This window comes from Lacerta agilis, chromosome 6 (genome assembly GCF_009819535.1).
Source record: "Lacerta agilis isolate rLacAgi1 chromosome 6, rLacAgi1.pri, whole genome shotgun sequence".
Classification (NCBI taxonomy): domain Eukaryota; kingdom Metazoa; phylum Chordata; class Lepidosauria; order Squamata; family Lacertidae; genus Lacerta; species Lacerta agilis.
In genome coordinates, this window is record NC_046317.1 from 67,995,654 (window position 1) to 68,023,386 (window position 27,733).

The window sequence follows — 27,733 nt, forward strand, 5'->3', positions numbered from 1 at the left end:
ATTTGTCTGTGCCAACAGACACACATGGATTCTGTACCTGTGCATGACAATGCCTGAGAACTTTCTAGAAAGAAACGCTAGCTCTCCCCCCATCTCTCGTAAGCAATTTTTCATTTCTTCTGTGCTTGTGCAACTGACACCCCTCTCCATTTCTTCATTATTGCTGCAAGAGTATTCCTTATAAGGAAACAGTGGGGGCGATAGAGCAGGTCAAGTGACTGCACAGATGACCAGAGAATTTATTGTCTTGCCACGACAGCATCCTTCACAGCTTAAGAGGTCAGGACCAGGGAAACTGATTGATTCATTTCAGAGAGACAGGTAACCAGTGGGTAGCTGAGAGATGATTTGTACAAGTTATCGGGGGGGGGAGGCACGGCACTCACACCTTCTAGCAGGGGGGTGTAGGAGCACTCATTCCTAGGCTCCCTCCCCAGGAAATTCCTGGTGTCTGCTCTGTGCAGACATGGAACCAATTTCTGCGCCTGCAGACTACAGAAGACACCCAGTTCACACCTGGGAAGCTGCCAACTTCTCTTCAACCAACTGGAGGATTTATGTGCTCCCCATGACCATGTGGAGGCAATCCCATGTGAACCAGATTTGCACAGCTATTCAAGTCTGCAGTGATTATCTTGGCAGAATATGTGCCACTGAGATACCGAAAATCACTATGCAATCCCACACAGAGCTGGATCACATACAGCCATCTTGACCCAACTGTGTACATGGCGAGAGCCAAAAGAAAATTGCATATGAAGAATTCAGCTCCAACATCACTGGATGTGTGAATTGATCCAAGTACTGAAGGGAGCTTAAAAACAGATTGTGGGCATTAGTAATCTCAAGCCCTATTGGTTTATGGAGGCTTTCCTGTTAGGATTAATGACAAAGTTGTTGAGCTTTTTTCGGGAACAGTCCCCCCCCCCCCCGGCCTGAGCAATTCCAGGATGTGTCTAGGAAAACCCGGATGTATGGCAGGTCTACCCACCCCTGAAATTGGCTCAGGGTGGTTGGGAGAACCCCCAGAACAGCACATGGGAGGAGGAGGGGGGCCATTTCGTCTGGCAAGCTTAAATGCTTGCAGATGAAATGTTCATCATTGCACAACAGTGAATTCCACCCTTAGACTCCACATTTTGGGAATGAGCACTCAAATTTCCCTTTTCAAATACCCCATACACCTGTGCGTGAAAATCAGTGCCTGCCCTGAGCCATCGCTATAATATTGTAGACTACCTCCCATGCTGTCATTCTTTGGAATTCACTGTCACAGGATATGGTGCTGGGTAATACCAGAACTGCCTTCAGAAAAGGACTACAGGCTGAAGCCAACAATGTCATAACCAGAGCAGACTCACTGAAATTAGTGGACATTACATGACTAAAAAAAAAAATCCATTGATTCCAATGGTTCTACTCTGGATGCAACCCTATATATTCACAGAATATTGACAAAGTCGACTGCTTAAAAGTGGCCTTAAATAGGTGAATGTTTAAGATGACAATGTGAAATGACAGCAATGTATATCATAAAGAAAAACAAGGCAACCGTTGCAGATTTTATTAAGAAAACTTGTTTTAAGACACTATGACAGGCACAAGATTCAAAAATTAGGCCCAAGTAGACATTCACCACTGGCATCTTTGGAGAACTGGCTGCTCCAACCCCTGGCTCCAGGCTTATAATTTTGTTACACACAAAAGAAATTGCTTCTAGATGTTGCCTCCCTGGACACATTCAAGTCCTTTCTTACTACGGAGACTATATATGCACAGTGGGATCATGTTACATTGCCCAAAAGCTGTATCTGGACCAGCATCTGTGATCCGAGAGATCCAGTGAGCAGATGCAAGCAAATCCTGCATTTTTGTTTCAGGTCAACCCCAGCCAAGTTCCAGTTATCTAGGCATGATGTAGCAGCAGCTAGGTAAAAAGTCTGCTGTGCAGTGTAGCCTGTGCTTTACAACGGCAAGGGAAGGATCACTCCAGGTACCTGAAGATGCAAAGGAGCCGCCCCTGGAAACACAGACCTGAAGATAAGTGAATTTGCAGGCTCCTCGTAGACCTTCCAGCATGGCAACCGCTCTGCTGAGGAGCCAGCTGCACAGTTGTTTGAGAAAGAAAGTGCTTGGGGAAAGCCACGGGGACTTCTCACTAAAAAAGAAATATGGGCTGAGATGTGAGTGGGGAGAGCAAAATGTGACGATGTAGAACCGCTATTAAATTCATATATAAAAAGTGACTGGGGTGGAGCCGTCCGCTGAATCCCAGCAGGGAAGCAAGCACTTTGAAAGATTTATGTCCCTGTGTCTTGATCTTTGGGGCCCTGCTAGCTGCTCAGTATCTGTAATGATCTGGTTTGAAGGGGCCGTCTTTGGGTATTCCCAGGTACTTCGCCTGCTTATCGGTCAGCTTTGTTAGCTTCACGCCAAGTTTATCCAGGTGAGCAGCAGCCACAGCTTCATCCAGCTGAAAGAAAGAAAGGGGAGGAAATAGTTTAAAGGATGTAAAAGACTAAGCTGTACTACTATGGAGCTGAGGAGGCTGCCTTCTTTTGCATCAGACTATAGGTCCATTTAGCTTACATTGACTGGCAGCAGCATACACCCACACACCCAATGAGGTATATGGCCCCATTCCCTGGTAAGGACAGGCAATGAGCCAAGGCTGTGCACACTGTGCAATTGCCGAAATTTTCTTCAGCATCCCAAGATTGTTGTAATGCTGACACATAGTGACTCCAGGTTCATCGGGGAAGTCTTCTCAATTATTTGGGACTCATCTTCCCAGGGGACTAGTCTAAGAGGAAAAGCTCTTCCAGCAAATATGTGTATCAGCTGGCTGTGCGCAGGTTTATGTTATTTACCAAAGGGAAAATCTTTTCTAATCACTTCTGGCTGAATTTCAAAGACGACTAAGCCTAGGCCAAGCACCAAACAACTACCATCTTGTCAAAATCATGGTCTTGTTTTAGAAAATTGAGGCCAGACTACTCTTTGTTTTTAGTAATTTATTACATCTCTCAAACCCCCCATCCTCTTTCAGAACAAAGAAATTCACTGATAATTAATAATTCGCTCATAATTAAGGATAAACCCAGGAAAATAAAATGGCAAAAAGGACAGAGACAGGATGGACACTTGGACAATTAGGAACAGATTGTGACTGCCTTTGCTCAGATGTTCAAGCAGTTGCGTATTCCCCTTTATCCATCATGCCTATACAAAAGAACAAGCTACAACTGGGCTCCAGAAGGAACAACAAAGAATGAGGACAAACTCCCATTTCTCCTTTGATTACATATGAAACACTTCTGTGCACCAACTCCCTTTGGAAAGCAAAGGGTTTCGGTACAAATTGATGTTTTCCAGGAATGCAAGGCAACGCCAAAGCAGAAAATGAAACTCACAAGACCCTTGAGCAATGCTTCTTGACCCGTGACACGCAAGATTAATCTGTCTAAAGAAGTATTCTTTGCAGAAGTTGTAAACATATTTAAATATGATCTAGCGCACAGGTTAGCTTGTTGATACTGTACAAAGTATGAGGCTTTTCTAGACTAGTGGTAGCCACTATGGCGCTCCCATCATTCCATGCTATTACGGTCAATGGTCCAGGATGATGGGAGCCGAGATCCAACAACAGCTGGAGGAAGCATTGTTGGCAATCATTACATTGCGCAATTAAGAGCAGTTGTCGCAAGGACCTGAGGGCTGGGGAGTGCCTAGTTCAAATCGTATCACAGCCATAAACTCACTGACATTCGAATCAAGGGGCATAGGAAGCTGCCTTCAATCAGTGCAGAACTTTTTTCAGTCTACTATGACTGGCAGCAGCTTTCCAGAGTCTCAAGTCAGTTTATCTCCTCCTCCCCCCCCCCAACAAAAAACTACTTTTATACCACTTTCATCCAAAGAAGCACAGGGCCTAAGTCTGAACACTCACCTTCTTCGGGAGAATATGGACTCCTACTGCGTACTTGTCAGGATGTGTCCAGAGCTCTATCTGTGCCAGAACCTGGTTGGTGAAGGAGTTGCTCATAACGAAGCTAGGGTGGCCCATGGCACACCCCAAGTTCACCAGCCTGCCTTCTGCTAGAAGTATGATGTGGCGGCCATTTTTTAGCGTGTAGCGGTCCACCTGAATAGGAAAAAAAAAGACCCAGAGAGAGCTCAAGAGCGAGTCGGGGAAAGACACAGAGGCATTATTACAAGCTCTGCTAGGCTGCCAGGTGTGGGGAATGATGCACATGAGGAAGAGGATAGCATTGGGGGGGGGGAGTAAAAACCTTGGGATCAAAAGCTTTAATCCTTAGTTCAGCAACTACTGCAGAACAGGCAGAAAATGGTTAACTGATCATGATATGAAAGAACATTGGAAGCCACCATCTAGTTCAGCATTGCCTGAAACCCTGAAAAGCCACTGACAGACAGTGTAGGCTCTACAGACTGGCAATGGTTCTCTGGTTCAGGCACCCCAGAACCCTATCTGAAAATGTCAGGGATTCAGCCCTTCTCCAGTCTTCTTCACTGTATTATCTACACAATCAGTCTATTAAAATGTAATCTAAAGAATGATAAGAACCATGTCCCTTGAGAAGGTTATTGCCGTATTTTCCGGCGTATAAGACGACTGGGCGTATAAGACGACCCCCAACTTTTCCAGTTAAAATATAGAGTTTGAGATATACTTGACCGCAGATACTCCACCCGGCGTATAAGACGACCCCCGACTTTTGAGAAGATTTTCCTGGATTAAAAAGTAGTCTTATACGCCAGAATATACAGTAAGTGGCAGTACGGTTCCTAGACAAATGACTTTTCAGAATGCTTCAGTCTGCCAAACCTTTCTTGGTTGAGAACAAACAACTCTGGATTAAAGGAATCAAGGTCATAATCTTTATATGTGCTTTCTTGATTCATGCACTACTGAACACCGTGGAATTTAGCATGCATAGGGATTGCCCTGTATGACAAAGCCTAAGCTTCTTCATAGCAGGTTGTTTACTAAAAGGGAAGGCACTACTCCCCAAGGCAGGGTGTGGGGCTACATGGGTCTTTTCACAGATCCAGTGAAAAAATAATAGTCTGTGGCCAGATTATTTTTTTGTGCCGCTTTAGAAGGTATTCATCCTGTGGATGTCTGTAGATGCTGTGGACAACAGACATCTCAGGTCACGGTGTTATGAGGCAACCGCCTCAATGGCAGCAGCTGCCATTTTTCAGTGAAACAAGAAAGCAAGAATGGCAAAGAAAGAGATGGGAGTGAGGAAAAAGGTCTAGGAGCTGACACACCCGAAGGAAGCAAAAGAGCCACAGTTATTTGGGCACTGAATATCCAAGTCTGCAGACTATCCTCAATGAAAACAGTTTGCCTTTCGCAAATTAACAGATTAATTCAATCCTGACTAGAACTAGACTATGATGAATGGGTGATTGAGGAAACCCACAGAGCCCTATTCAAACCTCCAGAGGCATAGGCGCAACAGAGAGAAACAATAGTTAAGCTCCTGCCCTAGAAAAGTGAAAGAAAGATGATTATCTCATTGGAAAGGAACACACAGCACTCATTTTATGACTGTCATGAGGTATTCATCTTTTTACGAGCTTGCACCAGACACTCTGGACCGGATATTGGACTTAAGAAGAGAAGAAGAAGGAGTTTGGATTTGATATCCCGCTTTTCACTACCCGAAGGAGTCTCAAAGCGGCTAACTTTCTCCTTTCCCTTCCTCCCCCACAACAAACACTCTGTGAGGTGAGTGGGGCTGAGAGACTTCAGAGAAGTGTGACTAGCCCAAGGTCACCCAGCAGCTGCATGTGGAGGAGCGGAGACGCGAACCCGATTCCCCAGATAACGAGTCTACCACTCTTAACCACTACACCACACTGGCTCTACTTAAGAAGCAGTATGGCAGCACTAGAGAAGGCAAGTGAGGATTCCCATTTATGCTTCCAGTGTACTAGAAAATGCAGGTTTGGGGATCCTCCAGATGACCTGCTTAATTGAACATTCATCTCAATTTGCCAACACAGAGGTTAGATATATATCAGGTCTTTATTGAGCCTCTTTATTCATTCCTATTTATTTGCAGGGTCACTATTTGACAATAAGCATTCGTCCTGATTTGCTTGAGGGGTGTTTATATTTCTTCCCATTACTCATTCACCCAGTCCACATTTTCAGGGCATTTCCCCATCATGTTCCAAACCACAAAGCATCCAATTCTTTTTTTAAAAAGTGTATTTCCTTGGGTGACAGGGCCCTTTAACTCACTTTAATTGTGCAAGACTGGAGAAGGCTGGTCCAAAGGTTGGGTGGGGAGTGGAAACAGTTTGGTATTTTAAGCATATGGGGTTCAGGTGAAGTTTATAAGCAGGAGAAAAGGGAAGAATCATCAGCTGGTGATTCATTAGAAATGGGGCAAAAACCGATACACCAAGCTTCCATGTTTGCTGAATGCTAAAATGGAGAATATGCAGAATTGGGAGGAAGACTGCATAGAGAGGTGATAGCAGAGGACTAGGGAGATATTTGGATCCACAAAGCATCTATGTAAGTGTGTCTGCTAGAGACATTTCTTATAAAATTATGAGCAGATGGCATACCATGCTGGAACTAATTAAAAATATTCCCCAAAAAATGAGAAATAGTAAATGTTGTGAAGAACAAGGAAATTATTTTCACATGATGTGGTCATATAAATATATACAAGAGTTCTGGGGAGAATGCTTTTTGATCAAAACTGAACAGATGACAGGTTATATTGTGTTTCTTGATTTACAATTTATCCTATTAAATAAAGATCTATCATAAATGGTACAAAACTATGCTTATTTCACTATAAAAGAAAATTGCTCATTGTACCTTTGTTTTATGTATTTGTAAGTAATTATGCTGGGGTTGTGCCTCCCTGGGGAGAGCATTCCGCAAACAGGGAGTCAGCACAGAAAAGGGCCATTTTTGTGTTGCCACCCTCCAGACCTCTCATTTAGGCCCTCAGAGGATGATTGCAGGGTCTAGGTAGGCTCATATAGGAAGGTGTGGTCCTTGAGGTATTATAGGTCAAAACCAGCGGTTTTAAATGAGCCTGGAAACTAATTGGCAGCCAGTACAGGTTTGGTGTAATATGCTAACTTCCTCTTCCTCTCTCCTCTCCTAGCATGCCCCACTAAATGTGTTCTGCAAGTTACCCCAACCTTCCAGAGCAGAAATGGGGAAGGGGACAGGAGCTCACTTGCAGAAGCAGAAACCATACATAGCACTAGCAGAAGTACCTCATTGGATTAGAATTCCCAAGCAACATGAAGTTTGAGGGTGCTAATATAATAAATAGATCAATATATGAAATAACAATAGTAACAACAATAATATTTACGTACACACACAGAGGGGGGGTATGCACACATCCTAGGAGTGTGTGCTTACCTGGCTCTTAAGGGTTAGCTGATACAATAAAGAGAACAGCCTGTCTAGACTCCACCTGAACTGTCCCATCAGCACCACCAGTGGTACCTCGCAAGACGAAATTAATTCGTTCCGCGAGTCGTTTCGTATTGCGAAGCACAGTTTCCCATAGGAATGCATTGAAACGTTTTCGTCTTGCGAAGCATGACCATAGAAAAATTCGTCTTGTGAGTCACCTAAAAAATCGCAAAACCCTTTCGTCTAGCAAGTTTTTCGTTGCGCGAGGCATTCGTCTTGCGAGGTACCACTGTATATGGATGGGTTGGATTCCATGTAAAAATAACCTCAGTATAAATGTTCTTGATGACTAGCAGCCTATGTTTCAGTAAAATGTGCATGTGCACGCACGAAAAGGGAGCCGAAAACAGTTTGCATAGGTTATCTTTGATGGAGATTGCTCAAAAGCCTGGTTCTAACAGAATAAGGTTTTTCCATAGGAATTCCATTATGATGGTTCCAATCATGTATGCCTCACACTCTGATCCAATTACTCTTCTGACAACAAGTGCCCTTGCTTAGGTTGCGTATTGTGGCTTTTAAGAAAGAGAGAGGGTTGTTTTTTTATGTTAGATGGCACGACGTGGAAGGAGTGTTTTCTGATGTTGCCACGCTAAAAGATGTATCATATTCACAGCACCTGGAATATTTCAGAACCAGTTAGCACGTTGCCTTGGAAAAACGTTCCATATATTCCCTTCAGAAAAGAAAAGAAGAGGATGACAATGTGTTTCTGAAAAGCTCCAGGCCTCCAGCCACCTTTGAGTAAATGGAAACCAGTAGCTGAACAAACGAGGAAAGGGACAAGAGGGAAATGTGGACTTGCCATTGACAGGATACACTAACCATAACTGCAAATCCGTGGTAGAAAATCATGACACAACCCAGAGCAGTTGCAGCACAAAGTGAGTTTTGCCAGGCTGGTTTCTAATATACATTTAATACAAGCCAGGCCTCCCAAAGCAGTTAAAATGGGACCATGTCTAATCCTAAAAGGCTGAGGTCATTTTACTGAAGGTGTGCAGATTAACAACATCAGCCTGAAGAGCGCAAGAGGAACAAAACTTCACCTTTCATCCTGTTATGCATTCAGGAGTGGGCTCCAGCTGGATGGACAATTGAGCCATTCCAGCCTCCAGGTCTGGTTTCAGAGAAGTGTCTGAGAAAGGTATCTGCCAGGGACCCGAGTCTCCTGTTTTAATTTGAATATCTCTCTCTCTCTCTCTCTCTCTCTCTCTCTCTCTCTCTCTCTGTGTGTGTGTGTGTGTGTGTTTGTGTGTGTGCACATTTAATGGGTTTCTGCTATTCCATGCTTTTATTTTTCAATATTTATATTTTAATCTTCCAATCTAATTGTAGATTTTAATTATGGAATTTCCTGTAATTGGTTTTATACTTCTAAGCTTCTCAGAAGTCTACTTTAACATTAAGCAGTATATAAATTAATTTAAAAGTACACCATGAGTTTCTAGTGTTTGATCAGAAACAGGGATAACCTCATTATACTTTATGTGCGTCACAAAATACTTTAGACATCCCTCCCTTCCATCTCAAAAAGTGTCTGCATGAACTCGCAAGGTTCTAAAATGTTATTCACATTTTTTTCGTGAGTGAAAATAAATAAATTTCCAGAGTTCCAGAGCTATAATTGCTGCTTTTTACATTCCCTCCTACAGCTGATGCCTTCTGGCTCACAGAATTGGTCCGAAACAGGGGCAGGGTCACATTCCCTTCTGATCATCCATTTATGGGCCACATGTCTGTGGTAGGAAGGTCTAGAGACAAAATAGGCCCAGCCGTGAATTTTAAATTTTACCTTTGTAGAGTAGGGTAGCTTCTATACCGGGGGTCCCCAAACTAAGGCCCGGGGGCCGGATGCAGCCCAATCGCCTTCTAAATGCGGCCCTCAGACGGTCCGGGAATCAGCGTGTTTTTACATGAGTAGAATGTGTGCTTTTATTTAAAATGCATCTCTGGGTTATTTGTGGGGCATAGGAATTCGTTCATTCCCCCCCCCAAAATATAGTCCAGCCCCCCACAAGGTCTGAGGGACAGTGGCCCGGCCTATGGCTGCAAAAGTTTGCTGACCCCTGTTCAATACACAAACCTAAGCAACGGGCATGATCAGAGTTCAAAGACATATTCCAGCCCAGCAAAAACACCCAAGGAGGGTACCCTATGAGGGGTGTAATCTGAGGAGAAACCAGAGGGCAAGACAGAGAAGCCTCGTGGGTTGCATTCAACACCTGGAGCCTGAGGTTCTCAACCCAGCCTGTAACTTTTAACAATTTAGATCAGCAGTGGTGTAATGCTGCTTATCTCCCCTGTGGTGATAAGGGGCTAGAAGAGAGTTTAGCTTGTTTAAGAACCATACCTGTGTAAAGCTCTCCGGTGATCTGCACAAACCCACGAAGTGTGCCTCGGCACCACACCCCAAATGCGTATTCTGCTAAAAGTCTCTGCATAGGCCCAGCCCTTGTGAAAATAAGGTACTTTCTTTCGTCCGCAGCCCCCTCATCCCTTGCTCATCACATGTCCCACAGGAGAGGGAGGCACAGGGCACACCTCGGCAGTGCTCACCAGAAACAAGCTGTCAAAAGATGCGGTCCCCTTCTCCACTTCTGGCATAGCCGCCACACTCTCTTTCATGGGACTTTATCCTCCCAAGAATGTGTTCCTTGAAGATGGGATCTTTTGTGTTCTAAGTTCACTCTCACTCACCTGGGGTTTAATGTTCACAGTCTTCACGGTGTTCTCATTTAGCCACTTCACGTCAATTTCCACATCAAAGTGTCCAATGTTGCATATGATGGAATCATCTTTCATGTGCTCAAAATGCCTGAAAGGAAAACAACAACACAGCTCTTTGTGGAGAAGGTAATTCATTGTGTCCTGCACCCAAGGAACTGAACACTGCTTGAAGATGGCCACAAATCAGTTGGGAAGGGTTTCATCCCAGTAACTAAGTCCCTTGACCACTAAAAAGATCTGCTTAAAATGGCAAGGATGTAAGGTAGCCTTCAGCAACCTGACTTTGCTTGATGGAGTTGTGGTCTGATGTCTTATGCATTCCCTCGGCCCAAGGACTGGTCCATACAGACCAATACAAGTCCCAAGAATTTCACTTACCAGTATTTTTTCAGATGCCCTAGTCACACTAGGAGGCCCTTTTGTGCTTTCCTGTCACTCCCAACAGAGAGCATCCCAAATCCAGCATATTAAAAATGGAACTGGGAAGATGATCTAATTCCAACATCACATTCTAATGCACCTTCGCTAATCTTGCTACAACCTACTGTAAAGCCCATCTTTCCTCTGTTGTCACAGCCTGGCCCAATTACCTCTTTGCAGCCTGTGAAACCAGTAAAGTTCTCAGCTCTCTCCTGGTTCATAGTCAGCTACCAATCAGTTGGTAGGGTTCAGCAGGTTTGGTTACAGGCTTATTATAGAACAGGAATGGAGAAACTGCAGCCCTCAAGATGTTGTTTAAATCCGACTTCCATTATCCCTTGCTATTGGCCACACTGGCTGGGGATGATGGGAGTTTGATTCCCAACAACCTCTGGAGTGGTGCAGATTCTCTGTCCCTGTCGCATAATCAAGAACAGAAGGGATGAAATGCAGATTTAAACTCCACATGCTGTTATATCTTCTATGAACCAAAATACTCCAGACATATCCAGAAGAACTGGGGTCTGGACAGATTAAATTGTCTTAGCAGCTGAACAGGCTCTGGTGCATTTCAGGAACAGTCAGTGTTCTGCCCCCCAGGAGCTCTTAGACTACAACTCCCATCATCCTTTGCCATGCTGGTAGGGCTGATAGGAGTTAATAGTCCTATATCCGCAGAACACAAATTCTAGAGGGATACGCCATTTTAATCTAGTTCCATAGGCAGAAAATGACATTGGGAGCAAGACAATAGCAAGACCATCACACAAAAGCTGTTTCAATGAACCATGTGTTGCTTAACTGTACATTGAATAGAAAATGAATCTGTATGTGTGTTGCTAAAGGGAACATTGGGGGATTTCCATTGAGATAAACAAGAGAGCTGCTTGAGGACCTAATGAGTTGATGATTAACCGTTGATGTATGTCTGCACTTCTACTTTCTCATGTGGTGCTTAACCTTAAATCACATGAGTAAGGTACCGAGTTGCAAATCGCCATTTTGAGGGAGTCCTTTGTTCTTCAGCCACTGTAGAGGAAAGACATGCTGATGTCTCTCCTGGAGAGAAAACAGCTTCAGGCTAGAATGCAGGCTAATGGAATCTGTGGGAGAGACAGAGCTCTGTTTGTCAACTCCGATAATAAATAGTATTTTATATTTATAAAAAGCTGAACCTGTGCTTGGACAAGCACATGATTTCATGCAACTATTTGGCTGTATCACTTATTTGTTTTGTGTCTGTTTGAAGAAAATTCTGTTAGTAAAGTTTTGGAACTATATTTACGGTCTGGACAATGTTTATTCCAGGAGTAGTAGTTTTTATTCATCCTATTTTTCCAAGCTGTGCAATAGAAATATCTGCAATACCATCTTCCACAATTCCTGTTTCCTAACACACACAGGGATAGCAGTCACTAGCTAAAAGGTGTACAGTACCTCCCATGCACAATCTCTGAGCATCCAGTGGTGGTAACAAATATGTTGCCCTCTTTGCAAGCTTCTTCCATTGTTGTAACTTCATAACCTGGAAATAAGGAGAAGGGAAAGGATACATTGAACTGTAACTGTGGGCCTCTTTGCACCTTACACATTCAAGTTTTACAGCTACACCTCCAAACGTGAAAAAATGAATGCAGCAAATATGCGTATTATAAGACTGAAAGAGGGAAAGAGATTCTGGCTTCCCCTGTGTAATGTACAAAAAGGCCCTGTAGATCCAACAGGTGACCCACCTTCCATCTTGCCTTTTCTGATTCAGAATGTATCTGTTCTCTTTCACTATTAGACCATGGGGGATGGTTGCCTTAAACAAGGTGTAAAAAGGTAAAGGACCCCTGACAGTTAAGTCCAGTCACAGACGACTCTGGGGTTGCGGCGCTCATCTCCTTTTACAGGCTAAGGGAGCTGGCATTTGTCCGCAGACAGTTTTTCCAGGTAATGTGGCCAGCATGACTAAGCCGCTTCTGGCGCAGCGGAACACCAAAACCAGAGCAGCGCACGGAAACGCCGTTTACCTTCCCGCCACAGCGGTACCTATTTATCTACTTGCACTTTTTGGCGTGCTTTCAAACTGCTAGGTTGGCAGGAGCTGGGACCGAACAATGGGAGCTCACCCCGTCGCGGGGATTCGAACCGCTGACCTTCTGATTGGCAAGCCCAAGAGGCTCAGTGGTTTAGACCACAGCGCCACCTGCATCCATAAACAAGGTGTATGTCGCCTGTTTTGCCAGCTCTTAAGTATCTATCACAGCTGTATCATCCCAACCCTTTTCCCAAAGCGCTTAGGGTGGCATACGTAGGGTTAAAACAATATACCCTAAAGCATTGACCCCCAGATTTGGGACTCCCATTCATTCTAATGGGCCTATGTCACATATGTCTTAGCTGGATTCACTAAGAGCAATGACTCACTTGAGCAAACGGTCCTTCAATTCTCACCTTCCATGGCTGCCTGCAGTGCATTGATTGGATCAATTTCTGTGATGATGACCCTGGCACCAAAGTTTCTCAGGGCTTGTGCACAACCTTTGCCAACATCACCATAGCCTGCCACAACAGCCACTTTCCCTGCAATCATGACATCTGTGGCACGCTTAATGCCATCGATGAGGGATTCCCGGCAGCCATAGAGGTTGTCAAATTTACTCTAGGGAAGAAAGCAGAATTTGAGAAACTGAAGCAATTTCCAAAGATGATCGCAGCATGAAGCAACCACATCAGAATGCTAGAGGTAGGCTAAATGTATCCAGGTTTCATCAGTTGCCAAAAACAGCATATTCACACCCAACTTCTACTATCCATAATTCTTCCACTGAAGTCTTCCTTGGCAAAATGTGCCAACTTTCAGGGGTGGTGAAAGAAAGGCGGTTTCTTCACAGAAGCCTTTGATATTTTGCATCCAAACTATGTTTTCGACACAAATGCTGCAGGAACCCAGAGAAGAAAGTTGTTGCAAGTGTTGACAGATGTTAAGAAGTGTGCCCCCGCTGCAATTTAGCTTGAATGCAAAAGCTTATAGCTTCAAAGGAAATCTATGCATCTTTTCCCAAAAAGACTTGCTGTGGGGAATGACTTACTAGCTTACTGCTCAGATGCACTCTCTGAAGCACACACCTCAGTAGGCTTTGCCACCCCTTCTTCCCAAAGCAAAAGACCACCACCATCACAAATCAGTAATTATGATGAGTTGTTCTGTGGACAAGCAGCTCGTCACAGTAAAATCATTACTGAGCTCTTATCATTTCAGATGGCAGGTGAAGGCTCAAGAGGGAAAATGAGACACAAGGAAGAACAAGTCCTGCTGTTACAGTCACCAGCTGTGGAAGGAGAGGCAACACAGAAGAAGAGTTATAGTGACCTTACCTTGGTGACAGAGTCATTAACATTGATAGCTGGCACCTTCAGGGCCCCTTTGGCATGCATTTTATAGAGATTGTGGACCCCAGTGGTGGTTTCCTCAGATATTCCTTTGATTCCTGCAAGGAAGAATCCAACTGTGTTTACAATATGCTGCAAGCAGAGATCTCCAGATTTCAACCAACACTAAGCAGCCATCTTTAGTAGTCCTCTTAAGAGGACTTCTCTAGTAGTAGGAACCCTCTTCATAAAAGGTCGAGTCTAAAGTATTCTAGGTTTGTATCAGAATGTTAAGAACATGAAACACAGTATCCTAACTCATATCCAATAATATTCTGACAACAAGCTTTCACAACAAAGCTGAAGGGGCAGCCTCACTGGGGCAATTCATTCCTCTAGCATTTCCAGTTCAATATCACCTCAGGTGGCATGGCTGGGAAAGACCTCTGCATGAGACCTTAGAGACCCACTGTCAGCTGACAAGGTAGTCCTGGGGGTACCTGTGGACCTCCATGTGGCTGGACTACAACTGGCCATGCTGACTGGGGCTGATGGAAGCCGTCATCCAACAACATCTGAAGGACCACTAGGTTTTCCATGCTTGCAGTATGAGTCTCATTATGTAGCTTGACATCCCTCCCTACTTCACAAGGTGGACGGACCAAAACAGAGGGGAAAGGAACAAATCAGGATGAAACTAGGACTTGTGACACAAGGCCATCAGAACAGGAGAGGCGATGTTCGGTGAACTGCTTTTCTGAAAAGAATCCTATGATGCAATACAGCAGATTAATAGGCTGCATCCATATGGCCGTTTATTCCACTTCCACAACGTTTTCCTGACTTCTAAGTTCCTGTATTATATTTGAGCTTTCATGCAATGTAACAGCCACTTCTGGAACTATAGTGGAATATAGTACAAGTTTAGCACCCATTTCCATATTATTTGCAAATGGATGTCTTCTGGAAGCAAGTAAAATGGAAATAAGCACTAAACTTGTACTATAGTTGCAGAAGTGACTTTTACATGGCATGAGAGCTCAAATATAATATGGGAACTTAGGGAAAAGTCACATGAAAGCAGCCTAGCAGAACAGAAAGTGGCCAATGGATAGCATTGCATAAAAATGCTACCCTCCCCTAATGGCTCTTTAACTTGTTTACAACACAGCGGTGCTTAAGTATTTGTTTCTGGAAAAGGCAGCTGGTAGTTATCCAATTACAGTTGCAGAAGGAGGTGAAGGGCCGATTGGTAGGGATGCATGCATGCATAACTGAGACGGCCCAGGCCTCCATAAAGACTTTCCCACCTGTTTCTTGCAAGGGAGATGCCAAGTCTGATATAGCCTGTAACCTTAAAATTTGTGCAGCTCACTAACAAAAACAAATATTTACAACATGGCGCTTACTTAAAATAACAAAATGACTACTACAAAGGTTAATGCGCAGCTTCATATGCAGATGAAAAGACAGGAATTACTGCCAATTCCACAGGTGTCTCTAAGCGATTTGGGGGGGGGGGGGTCCTGTGACAGAAAATTTATGAAACCCATTTAACAAGAATGTTTTCTACTGAATGGATAAGCCCACAGGCACTGCACTATGGATTAAACCCATGGACTAAACCAAACAGAGGAGGGGGACTCAAAGAAGTGGAAAGGAAGAGGCTGGTTGGTCTAGGCCAGGGGTCAGCAACCTTCGGCTCTCCAGATGTTTCGGACTACAATTCCCATCATCCCTGACCACTGGTCCTGTTAGCTAGGGATCATGGGAGTTGTAGGCCAAAACATCTGGAGAGCCGAAGGTTGCCTATGCCTGGTCTAGGCAAAGAAAACGACCACAGAAGTGCAGTCCTGTTGGCATTTTAGTGGATGAGTTACATTTAATAAATTATTTCCATCTGAAAGTAATGGTCGCCATCAAGGATCTTGATGTTTGAGAAAAACCAGGTAGTCCTTCAGAGGTCAGAGTGTATCTTCACCTATATTGGCAGGATTAATGTAAGACACAAACACCTGGGTCCTTCGAAATGGGAGAGACCATAAATACCATCTAGTGGCTGGATGAAGATTTGTATCTGAAAGGGCTCTTAAAAGAACAGATATAATCTTCAATAGAGAGGGAGGGAAAGCGAGCTTAAGGTTTTTAAGAGACAAAACTAACAAAGCACCTTCCATTAGTATCAGGAGCAGCCCAATTGTCTGAGACTGCTGGGGGCCGAGTGAGGGGTGAGATCAAAAGAAATGAACAAAAAGACTTAGGGTGGGATTCACCTAATGAGTCCCATCAACAGAAGCTCTGTGCAATGACTTCTGCTTTAGCAACAGGGATTCAACCCCCACCAGGTTCCCCAAAATTGGCTGGGGGGGGTCAAGAGAACCCCTAGAACAGCACACAGAGTGAAGAGAAGGACCATTCCTTCTGACAAGATGAAATGCTTCTGCTGATGGAACATTGATCCCAGGGACTTCCCTCAATGTCATTCACTTCTCTCCAATGACCCAACAAATGTCAGAATGGCCAAAGAGGAGGAGTTATGGGGACATGCCAGAAGCATCCTAATGCTTCCTGGTCTCATCATCAACACCCGCAAATACAAAAGACAGAGTACAGGTATATGGTATATGGTATCTTTCTCTCAGTGTGTACACACACACACACAAGAGAGTGCAAGTATTAAGTTAATAATAGTCTTAAATTAATAATAATTAACCAAGGGGAAATTAAAAGTGTCTCCCTGTTATAGCTGTCAACTTCCCCTTTTTTGCAGGAAATTCCCTTATTCCAGCGCCATTTCCCATTGCAAAAAAAGGGAAAGTTGACAGCTACGGCCGTTTCCCCAATGCAAAAAAGGAAGGTTGACAGCTCTGCTCCCTGTGTGTCTAAAATTCCCTCTCCTCTTCTTTGGAAACACTGCTTCTTAGCCAATCCTACCAGGAAACCTAGAGAAACACTATATCATTGACACGGGAAGGAAACTTTGAGATCCAGGCAAACTAATAGGGTCACACACCAAATCCATTCCATGGCTTAAGCCATCCCATCTGCCAGGGTGAGACCAAGGCTCCTTCCATGCCAAGCCCAGGCCTGAAACTGGATTGGAATGAATCAGCGTCCTTCAAGATGTTTGAGAGGCTGCTTTCAGAATTTTTAACGTTGAAGGGCAGGAGCATATGAATCTAATAATATAAATGTAGAAAACACTGGCGTCTTATTAAATAATGGGAATTGGCAGCAGATCACGGGATGGAGAGAGGAGCACAGTTTGGTCACATGCAGCCAATCAGTAGCAGATTACATGAAGAGACAAATCTATGGATGGACCCTAATCATTCCATGACATGTGATGGGGAGAATTTTGCCCTCAGCTAACAGTCATGTGGTCTCTGCTCTGTTGAAACAGATATTACTTTAAAATATTTCCCAGCATGTTTTTACTTTGCTACCATCAAAGTGGGTGGGTGGAATTTAGCTTCCAACCGCAGTGTAAAGTGCAATGCCCCCCTCTAGTGGGCCTTTTGCAAAAATCACTTTTCAGTAGCGCTCACGGCTATTTGTTGTTCACCTTCTTGAAAAATCCGCCTAGCTATATGTGAATTTATTTATTGTTGAAACTTACATCCTGCCCCAAGAGGGCTTAAAAATCCATAAGAGGCTAACTAGGGGCAATTCTGCTCTCTTCTCCACTCCATGCAAACTCTGCACAGGCCTCAAAACACTCTGGGCAGAGGGTGGGGCTTGCTCAGGTGGCAGTGTGCAGGAAAATGTTTTAAAATGGGGGGAGGCCCCCACTTCTGCTCTATGGCTTGGTGTTGAGAAGAGGGAAGGCAAGCAGGGGGGGGGGGCAGGAGAAGAGGAAAGTGAAAAAGGCATAGTTGCAATTCTAGCCTGAAACCTCCTTTCTTTTCTTTTCTTTACTATCATGCTTGTTCCTCTTCCTCATAAGATTTTGCAGGCTAGTAACTTCTTGGGGCTTGGTAACAATGCTGCTTTAATCTTAACCATGCCTTGTTCCTTGCATAACTTTATGTATGCGAAGTTAGCACGTGCCTCTTATTTCAAGGAAAATAACACAGGAGGGTGTTTTTCACCAAGGTACTAAAACGCAGCACACAACCATTTGACGCAAGCAACTCCCTGGCTGTATGTTGTCTGACTGGTGTTTCCGAAAGCTTCGAACCCCTTAGCACAAACACAAAAAGCCCAAGGCAGCAGCACTTAAAGTACTGTAACTAAAATATACAGATAAGAAGATCTAACAAGGCAGCTTCCTCCAGACTAAAAACCCAAAGGGCGAATCCTTCTGCTATACCACTGTACAATCACAGAAACTGTGTAGGTATGCTGCCTCGTATTTTGAGAATCTCAGCATTTATTCTTACAAGTTTCTGCCAGTTAAGGCATGAAGGCAGAAAGGATGTGCGAGTTTTACTGGCAGGAGGGTGAGTGGGGGTACCCAGAAACACTGAACTCTCTGCTTAGCAGATGATGAGTACAGCATCCAATCTTGCTCAATTTTGCCAGCATGTTTTTTTGTCCTACTTTCATTTCTTAAGTAATTCATCTATTAAAGTAACGGCTTAATAGACACCGTGCAAAAACATTGTTTATTGCTGCTGGAAGGGGCTCACACCTCTTTAGTGTGCCTCGGGAGCATTGAAGAAGGGAAGGTTTGGAACCTTTCACTTCTGTTTTGGATTAACTGCAGCTTGCTGAAGCATCCAGACCTAGACAAAACTCACTTATGGTGCTGGAGGAGACTCTTGAGAGTCCCATAGGCTTAACTATGAATTGCTGAAACAAGTCTGCTCCACAGCACGGTTCATGGTGTTGGCTTGCTTCAGCAAGCCATAGCTAAGATTAACCCAGCCGTGCTACAAAGCACCCAGAAGTTACTAGTCTGCAAAATCTTACAAGAAGCAGGCAAGTGTAAGAAGGGCTCCTCTTTACTTGCCAGGACAGTTCAGATATTTACCTAGATAGTGACTCAGTGGTGTTGTAGCATGAACACATCCACCGCACCATACACCTGAAGTAGTATCATGTGGACTCCCTCCCTGGAGGCCTGCATGCATGATGGCCTGATTTGTATAGCCCTTTCTACCAATTTCAAGTGGAAAGAATTGCTAATTAGGTCAGTGCGCACAGTGCCTCTGGATAGCATTCCTCAATCACATTGGATTATTTGCATGATATAGTGGAAGGGAACTAACCAGGGACTTTCAAGGAGGAAGGGCAACAGTTCAGTGGTAGTGTAAGGTCTCATCTCCAGATAGAGTTGGCAATGCCCCCCGTCTGAAACCCTGGTGAGTTACTGCCTGTCAGTTTAGATATTACTGAGCTTGCTGGGACAATGTTTGGATCTGTACTAGGCAGCTTCCTTCATTCTTACATTGCGCTTTACATATTTTAAATGTTTATGCAAGACCACATACAATTACCTTTCAAGAGCTGTGGATATTTTGTGTGGACCAAGTTGGTGAGGTCTCCACCATCGTCAAGAATCATGTTCAAGGGCTGCCCATCCTTAAAATAGAGGGTCTGCTCAATGCACCATATATATTCCTCATCTGTTTCCCCCTTCCAAGCAAACACTAGGCACAAGTCAAAACAGAGAGGCAATTAAAACACAGAGGTAATTAAGCAGAAAGGTAATTAAAAAACTTCAAGTCAGCTACATTCAGCTGAATGCAGTTTCAAGAGCTAAATGAAAACATGTGCTATCCTGATAGTTATATCAGCAATCTTCCCTTGAAGCAACAAGAAACTCATCTCTGCATAAACAACTGGAAATCAAAATAATTACATCTGGACAGGGAAGCAGAGTTTACCACTTAATCATGCACATTAAAGACCTTGACCAGAATCCATCAGTTTCTTACACATTCACACGCTGGTGCTCTTCATGCCATACTGTCACAGAGCAACAGAAAGACAGGTCCATGCCCCGAGTAGCTTGCAATCTAAATTGACATTGTGGAAGCAACAGAGAGAGGGGCAGTACGTATACTTAAATTTCATAAACACTTACTTAGGTGTAGCATCAGCAGGTATGGAGGGGAAAGGTGTGGTTTGGAGGAAGGGTTTGAAGGAGATGGGGGCAGATTGGCTGTTTTTATCTTCAACTAAAGAAGATCTCAGCTTTTCCATGAAAATGATGTACAGAGTTATTGAGCATGGCTGACATCCCTTTGGCTTTCCTCACTTCACACGTCAACTCTTAAGACTCGCACTTCTGCAGGGAGAGTGTTCATCCTCCAAAATACATGCCTTGACATCTTCCAGACTAGCAGCCATGCCTAAGCCTGTTGCCGCAAACACAACGGAAGTCTTGCAGCAACTTGAAGACTAAACAATTGTATTGTGGCCTTACAACTTCTTATGGACTAGAGTCTGGTTCACCAACTTATGCTGCAATGAATTTGCTAGTTTTGGTGTGGTGCCTAGACACATGCTTCCACATTTTGAGGCCTTTAATGAAGCCCATAGGATGCATATCAGCAGGTTAGATCCCAGACTAAGACATATTTTATCCCAATTTAAACCTGTGAGACTTAAGTCATTACTAACTTGTAGTACAATCCTAACCATGTTTACTTGAAGGTTTCATTGAGATCAGTAGGGTTTATTTCCTAGAAAGTGTGTTAAGGATTGTATCCTTAAGCAACCAAATTAGAATTGGGGAGGATCATATATTTAAAAAAAAAAAAAAAAAAAAGCTGCTGCACCTACTACTGAATAGGGAGCAACTAGATATCTGGAATACTGTATCTCCATTTCTCATAAGTCTCCATCTAGGATAGAGGATTGTACCTTTCTTGGTTGTGTGGAAGAGGCAATTTGGACAAGTGAAGTTTGACACTCTCTTGTAAGAGTAAGCAATGATGCACCTACTGAAATTCCCAAGATATCCTTAAATACGTTGACGTGTTCTTATTGTCCAACATGCAGCACTAGCAAACAGCAGACCACTTTACTTAAGCCCTTGTTCAGTAACAGATATCAACAGTTAAGTAGACTTCATACAATGAGATCATTCAAAGAGGGAGCAGGGGGTTCTCACTATATATTCAAGCAAATAGTCAGGACGCAGGACTCCTAAACAGAATGTACCATCTTCAGAGCCACTGCAGCATCGTCAATAGTAGCATACTATTGTAGTAAGCTTTCTGTAGTTTGAGAGCTACTTTTATCCTGCAGCTTATAACCTACACCAGGGGTCGGCAACCTAAGGCCCATGGGCCACAAGTGACCCATGGGAGTCATTTAACTGGCCCATGGACCCCCGCCACCCGCTTGGGGACCCCCGCTGCCCACTCGGTCAGCTCCTGTGCGCTGCGCTAAACCGGCCCAGAGCAGAGCGGAGCCAGCTTTCTGCGATGCTGGCCGGCTTCCCATTGGCTGCAGGGAGCTCTTGCAGCCAATGGGAAACTGCGCACGCCTCCCAGAAGGAGCGCAGGAAATATTGCTTGCGCATTCATGCGTGCACTTCAGCCCACTGCAGCGTCTGCAGGACCATGAACAGCCCAAGTCACAAAAACTTTGTCGACCCGACCTACATCAAGAGTGAGGAACATTTTTCACCACTAGGGATGCATTTCCTTCTCAGCGACCTTCCAAGGACTACCTGCCAGTGGTAGGCAGGGCAACAGTGGGGAACCAATGAGTGTAATTTTTACCTTTGTACAGTAGGCTAGTTTCTATAGACACAGACACACACACACACCTCTATCCTGGCAAATAAGTCATTATCAGAGCCCAAGACACACTCCAACCAGGCAAAACACTTGGGGGTTGAATTGGGTCAGTGAGGGGTGTAGCAGTGGGGAGAGTTCTTAGGGCCAGTTGGAGAGACCCCAAGGGCTGCATTTGGTTCCTAGGCTGCAGATTGCCTACCCCAATCTACGTTTTCATTCTTTTTGATGAACTATAATGCTTAGCCATTTCTCACCAACAGTTTTTCTTTGCTAGGATGACACACCAAAAGAATTTTGCCTTGTCAGCACTGCATTCAGAATGAGAAATCTCTCTCAGGCGCATTTCTTCTGCTCTGGTGCTAGCCTGGCAAATTCACCCCTCTACGCTACATTCTTTGATAGTCATTGGGCTGGACCGAGCAAAAGAAACAGACAAGAGTTAAAGTGTTATCAAAGCAACATATTACCAGGAACTCCAGTTTTGGCAATAGCTGCAGCAGCATGATCCTGGGTGGAGAAAATATTGCAGCTGGACCACTGCACCTGCAAAAGAAATCAAATTATATCCAGAAACCATAAGGGTGCTTTCCCCCCCTCCTTCCTCTACAGAGATAACAAAGCATGTCCAAACCCTTTCAACTGTTGCATGTTTCATTTAAAAGGCAAAACAGTTTAAAGAAACAGGAAACAATTGTTTACAAATTGAAGCTTAATCAGATTTGGGAACCATTACCTGCATCAAAAGAAAACCTTTCTAAAATGCATCTGCTAAATATCAGGATGTAACTGGAGCTTTGAATGGAGCTAACTTACAATACAAGTGTGTGGATGTTCCCCCCCCCCCTTTCGAGGTCCAATCAAGATTTTATTAACCTGATATGAAACTGAATTCTATGTCCTTTCTCGGATTTGCTTCTTCTTGGGTGGATGGGCAGTCAACAACATGACAGCAAAGTTGGCATCTAAATATACCTCTGCGCAAATTGAGTTGCAGGTGAACAGAATTCTCGATCACATGCAATCCCCCTGCGAACTACAGGTGGTATTCAAACTCAAACTCATAGCAGACCTACTGGAATCAATGACCATAACGTCTTCAATTTCAGTGTGTCTAATGACTAATGATGGCTCTCAGCCTATACTTCAGGTGGGGAGAAAATCTATTCTTACCACCGCTAGAATCCTTATGGGAGATGGAACTTCCATTACACCAGAAAAACAACAGCAGATCTAAATCCCTACAGCCAGCACTGCTGCTCTAATGAGGTACTCCCTAATGTGCTTCCTCAGGGCCAACTATGACTGCTCTGAAGCATGATCAGGAATAAATTCCAAGTGACTTCCACATAGTTCCATATTGCCTAGCTCAGCCTTCCCTAACCTGGTGCCCTCCAGTTGTCACACTCCAACTTTCACTCACCCCAGCCAGCATAGCCTATCGTCAAGAATGATGGGAACTGCAGCCAGTCAACATCTAGAGCAGGGGTCAGCAAACTTTTTCAGCAGGGGGCCAGTCCACTGTCCCTCAGACCTTGTGGGGGGCCGGACTACCGGTATATTTTGAAAAAAAAAATGAACAAATTCCTATGCCCCACAAATAACCCAGAGATGCATTTTAAATAAAAGGACACATTCTACTCATGTAAAAACACAGATTCCCGGACCGTTAGTGGGCCGGATTTAGAAGGCGATTGGGTCGGATCCAGCCCCCAGGCTTAGTTTGCCTACCCATGATCTAGAGACTGCCAGATTGGTCCACCTGTTTTTTTGTTTAACAAATAGCCAGGGCAGAAGAAGCCCAAGCAGGATTGGAACTGCAGCAGGAGCAAAAAGTTTTAAAAAAAAAAACACACAACCTCATGCTGCAGTACTGATCTGGCTCTTGCACTGGCTATTTATTCAACAGCTACACAAATCCAACTATACTTATGACTCTTAATGGCTAACCATACCTACAAAAGACCTGTGTTCAGAGTCTGTGGCTTTACTTAAACGTGATGCATGAAAATGCTCCATTTGGTATGGGTCAGTAGTCCTCTTTACTAAGGGAAACACAAGTTAATTTTTTTCCTTTTTCAGAACAACTTCACATTTTAGTGTTTTGTTTTGTTTTTTATTCTGACATTTCCCTTAAATTTTTTGAACAAACACTGTCTGGGCCATTTTGTTCCACTTTAGCCAACAACAACGAGATTCCTCCTCTCTTTCTTCCTTAAAGAAGGAATCCAAAACATGCTTACCTCTGCACCCAGCGCCACCAGAGTTTCAATCAGAATTGCAGTCTGAACAGTCATGTGTAGGCAACCAGCGATCCGAGCACCTTTCAGTGGCTTTGCTGCAGAGTACATCTCCCGCATCTTCATCAACCCTGGCATCTCATTCTCAGCAATTTCAAGGGCCTTGCGACCCCATTCTGCAAGGCTGATGTCAGCTATAAGCATAAGGAGCAACAGGTGGTTGGAACAGGCATTCATGAAACTGTAGTTCATTCAGGTTCTCCACTAACAGCAGCAGCAGCACAACTGCTATGAAGCTATCAAGAGAGACATTTGGCAGCAGCTGGGAGAGAGAAGCAGCAGTCCCTCTTCATTTTCTCTTGAAACTTTTTGGTTAAGAGCTTATGCATACACTGTGTTATACTATGCTAAGAGATTTATTAAATTCTACCTCCGTTTTACAAAAACTAAAATTAAAAAAATCATATACAGGTAATCCAATTTAGGTGTAATGTTCTCTGAGTTACAAGAAACCATCATTTCCAGGCAATTTCTTCTGTAAAGTCTTGGAAGCAAGGTGTTTCTGGAATAAGGGCCGAGGGAGGACCGTTCCATGGAACTGCAACATTCTGCAAGGAATACTTTTAAGACTGAGGGCATTTGTCAGCTCTAAAAGAACTAAAAGCAAGATAAACCCCAACCATAAGTTCTTTGCAACTAAATATAGCTTTCATTTTCCAAACATTGCTACATTAGACATTTATGACACAGCATCACTTAGCTTGTATTACACCACATGCTAATCTTGCAGAAAATACAGGAAAACTCATTTGCCAAGCACTTAGATCTTTAAAAATCTTTTTTTAAAAAAAGAAGGGGACAGCCAGCCAACAGAGCTCAGGAAACAAATATTCAGAGAAATCTAAAAATATATATGAAGAAGATCCCGTTTTACTTTTTTTTTAAAGAAGATCCCATTTTAAAGCCTTTCAGGTGCAAACATCCACAATAAAAGGTGGTTCCTCAAAAAGCTAAAGGTAGTATGATACATCCATCATTGACACTGGTGGGCATACATTTTACTGTCATTCTGTGTGGCCAAGACCATATAGATCTGCAGCACTAAAACACCTTGGTGCCTACATGATCCAAAAGAGTGAACAGAAGAATATGTGCACTGCAAGTAAGATCTCATAAAGTTACCCCACATATTTCTTTTCTGCAGAGATCTTGAGTGCACATCTACTTCTTTTGGTTCTGTCTACTGTCCAAGTTCAAGGTATCCTGCCTGTTATCTTTGTAGAGGCACCTGCCTAGCTATTGTTGGAAACAGAATACTAGCTAGAAGGACCTCTGATCTGGATCTAGTAAAGCTGCAGACCTGGGAAGAAGCCCCACTGGAATCAATGGGACTTAGTTCTAAGTAGACATAGCAGTTCTTAAAATAATGTGCATGGCAATGTCAACTTTTCCTCCTGCACAAGTGCTACTCAAGGGCTTCACAGCACCCTATAAATTTGACGACATTAGCAAGTTGCTGCGTCAGTTGCTAGAGCTAAAAGATGGGGAGGCTACAACAACAACAAAAACACCATGGTATAGTAGGGCACGCACACTTTGCAGTGATTTCTAGTAACTATAATTCAGGAAGTAGAATTGGCAACCATAAGCCAAGACTTCACCAAGGTGGTTAAATAAATGGGCATTCAAATGTTAAGGAAACAAAGGTTTAAGTAGGTGGTAAGGGTAGGGGGAGGCAGAGGACACATTTCAGCCCCACTATGATCTGTGACTTTGACCCATCCCACTGGGCACTATTTCATCACAACATATGAAAGAACCTTAGGCAGGATTTGGCACTGTTAATACCTCTGTTGTCTTCTGACAGCACTTACTAGTATTTCATTAACCTAAATAGGTATTTCATTAACCTAAATAATTTTGTCTTCTCAGCAACATTTGCTGCCCTTTGTAGTTCAGAGGCTTCTGTCTTGCCCGTTTCTGCTAGACTAAGCCACAAAACCATAGGCCAAAAAGAGTGGGTTCCTGACTGATTGGAAGGTCGGCAGTTTGAATCCCCGCAATGGAGTAAGCTCCCGTTGCTCTGTCCCAGCTTTTACCAACCTAGAAGTTCAAAAGCATACCAGTGCAAGTAGATAAATAGGTACTGCTGCGGTGGGAAGGTAAATGGCATTTCCATGCACTCTGGCTTCCGTCACAGTGTTCCGTTGCAACAGAAGCAGTTTAGTCATGTTGGCCACATGTCCTGGAAAACTTTCTGTGGACAAATGCTGGCTCCCTAGGCCTGAAGCGAGATGAGCGCCGCACCCCTTAGTCGCCTTTGACTGGACTTAACCGTCCAGGGGTCCTTTACCTTTTACCTTACCTGACTACATTGTGTGTCATAATCTTATGAGAGACTCTTGTGGGAATGAACTCAGAAAAGACTGGTAAATGTTGCATCAGGTAAATGACATGAAACCTTTGAAGTGGCAGAGAAACAAAAGTGCTGATACAAACCACTTAATGGGTAACTGGGATGCCAGCATTAACCTTGAATAGAACTGGGATGTCTTGTTTTCTCCCCTGCCCTACCCAAACTTCAGATACTTCAATACTTGAATGGAAAATAGAGAAAGGGTAGTTTTAAGATCCTCACACTTTGGTACTATATAAGATAGCTAACTTTAGCACACTTGCAACAGAGTAGCAAGATCTTTTGGTGACCAGCTACAGTGAATCCCAGTGATTTGCATGGTGAAACCTAGAGATTTTTTCCACGTTTTCTCAATACATCAATAGCTTCAATTTTCAGTTCTTATTTAAGCACATGACAGGCCTTCTGCCTGTCGATCATTGTTTCAGCTGTCTTCAGATACACTAAGCATCGCTAGAAGAGGCAAGATGGGGAAAGCCCAAACTAAAAATATAAAGAAATATTAGTGTGGGGGGGAGAATCTTCTTAACGTATATCAGAGCCTGATATTCTGACGTAGTCACACTATTGCACAACTTTCCCTTTAAGCCTCTGCCCTAGTTTTAAGCCCCTTCTGCAAAGGTAGCAGATTATGACGTTGCGAAACATTTTATTGTACGCGACTGGAGAAACGGGGTGGGTTTTTTTCCATTTCCAAAAACCCCTTCTGTCTCTGACGGGTCTACCCACGTATTTCAAAATAGCCAGGCTTCTCCCTAAGCAGAGGCGATTAATAGAAACCTGCAGCGTGCTTAACGCAGGGGAGCAGCAGCGACGGCTTGACAGCATGGTACCCGAGAGCATTCTGGGAAATGCAGTCCCCGGGGCTCCACGACCACGAAACGAACCTTCTGCCGAATGGTCAGAGGGACTACATTTCCCAGAAGCCGAGCTTTCTCCTGAGCCCACATGGAGTTTGCTCAGAAACTTACACGCTAGCTAGCTAAACCAAAGTCCATTTTGGACTACGGGAAGGAGAAAAAAAAATAAGCCCTCCCCGCACACCAGAACTGGGCTAGGGGGGGATTACATTTAGCACCATCATTATTATTTCAAAATTCTACTTTTTTAAAAAAAATGGTTGCGGGAGTGGAGCGAGAACAATGAAAAAGGTGCAGAAAAAATTTCATTTGCCTATAAAACATCACGACGAAAAAAAGAGAGGGGGAAACATGGCAGAAATTAAACGCACCATTCCAGACCCACCCACCCGCGATGAAAAACGGGAGCACGCTAGTTTGCTCGCCCGCTCGCTCTCTGCAGGCCTTAAGCACAGAGACCAGTGAAAACGCACAAAAACATGCAACGAGGCTCCCTTACCAACTTTGTACGGCAGCTTGTCGGACAT

General features: G+C 43.9%; 1 protein-coding gene across 1 annotated transcript; it reads right to left on the reverse strand.

Moving 5' to 3' along the window:
- Nucleotides 1-1,533: 1,533 nt before the first annotated feature.
- On the reverse strand, nt 1,534-27,733 carry AHCY (adenosylhomocysteinase). The gene is made up of 10 exons (XM_033153301.1): nt 27,706-27,733; nt 23,934-24,124; nt 22,161-22,236; nt 19,438-19,590; nt 14,003-14,115; nt 13,079-13,286; nt 12,077-12,164; nt 10,190-10,307; nt 3,950-4,144; nt 1,534-2,473 (listed from the first exon to the last, which is right to left on the reverse strand). Exons 1-10 carry the CDS (start codon nt 27,731-27,733, stop codon nt 2,342-2,344), a joined length of 1,302 nt encoding a protein of 433 aa, XP_033009192.1. The 3' UTR covers nt 1,534-2,341.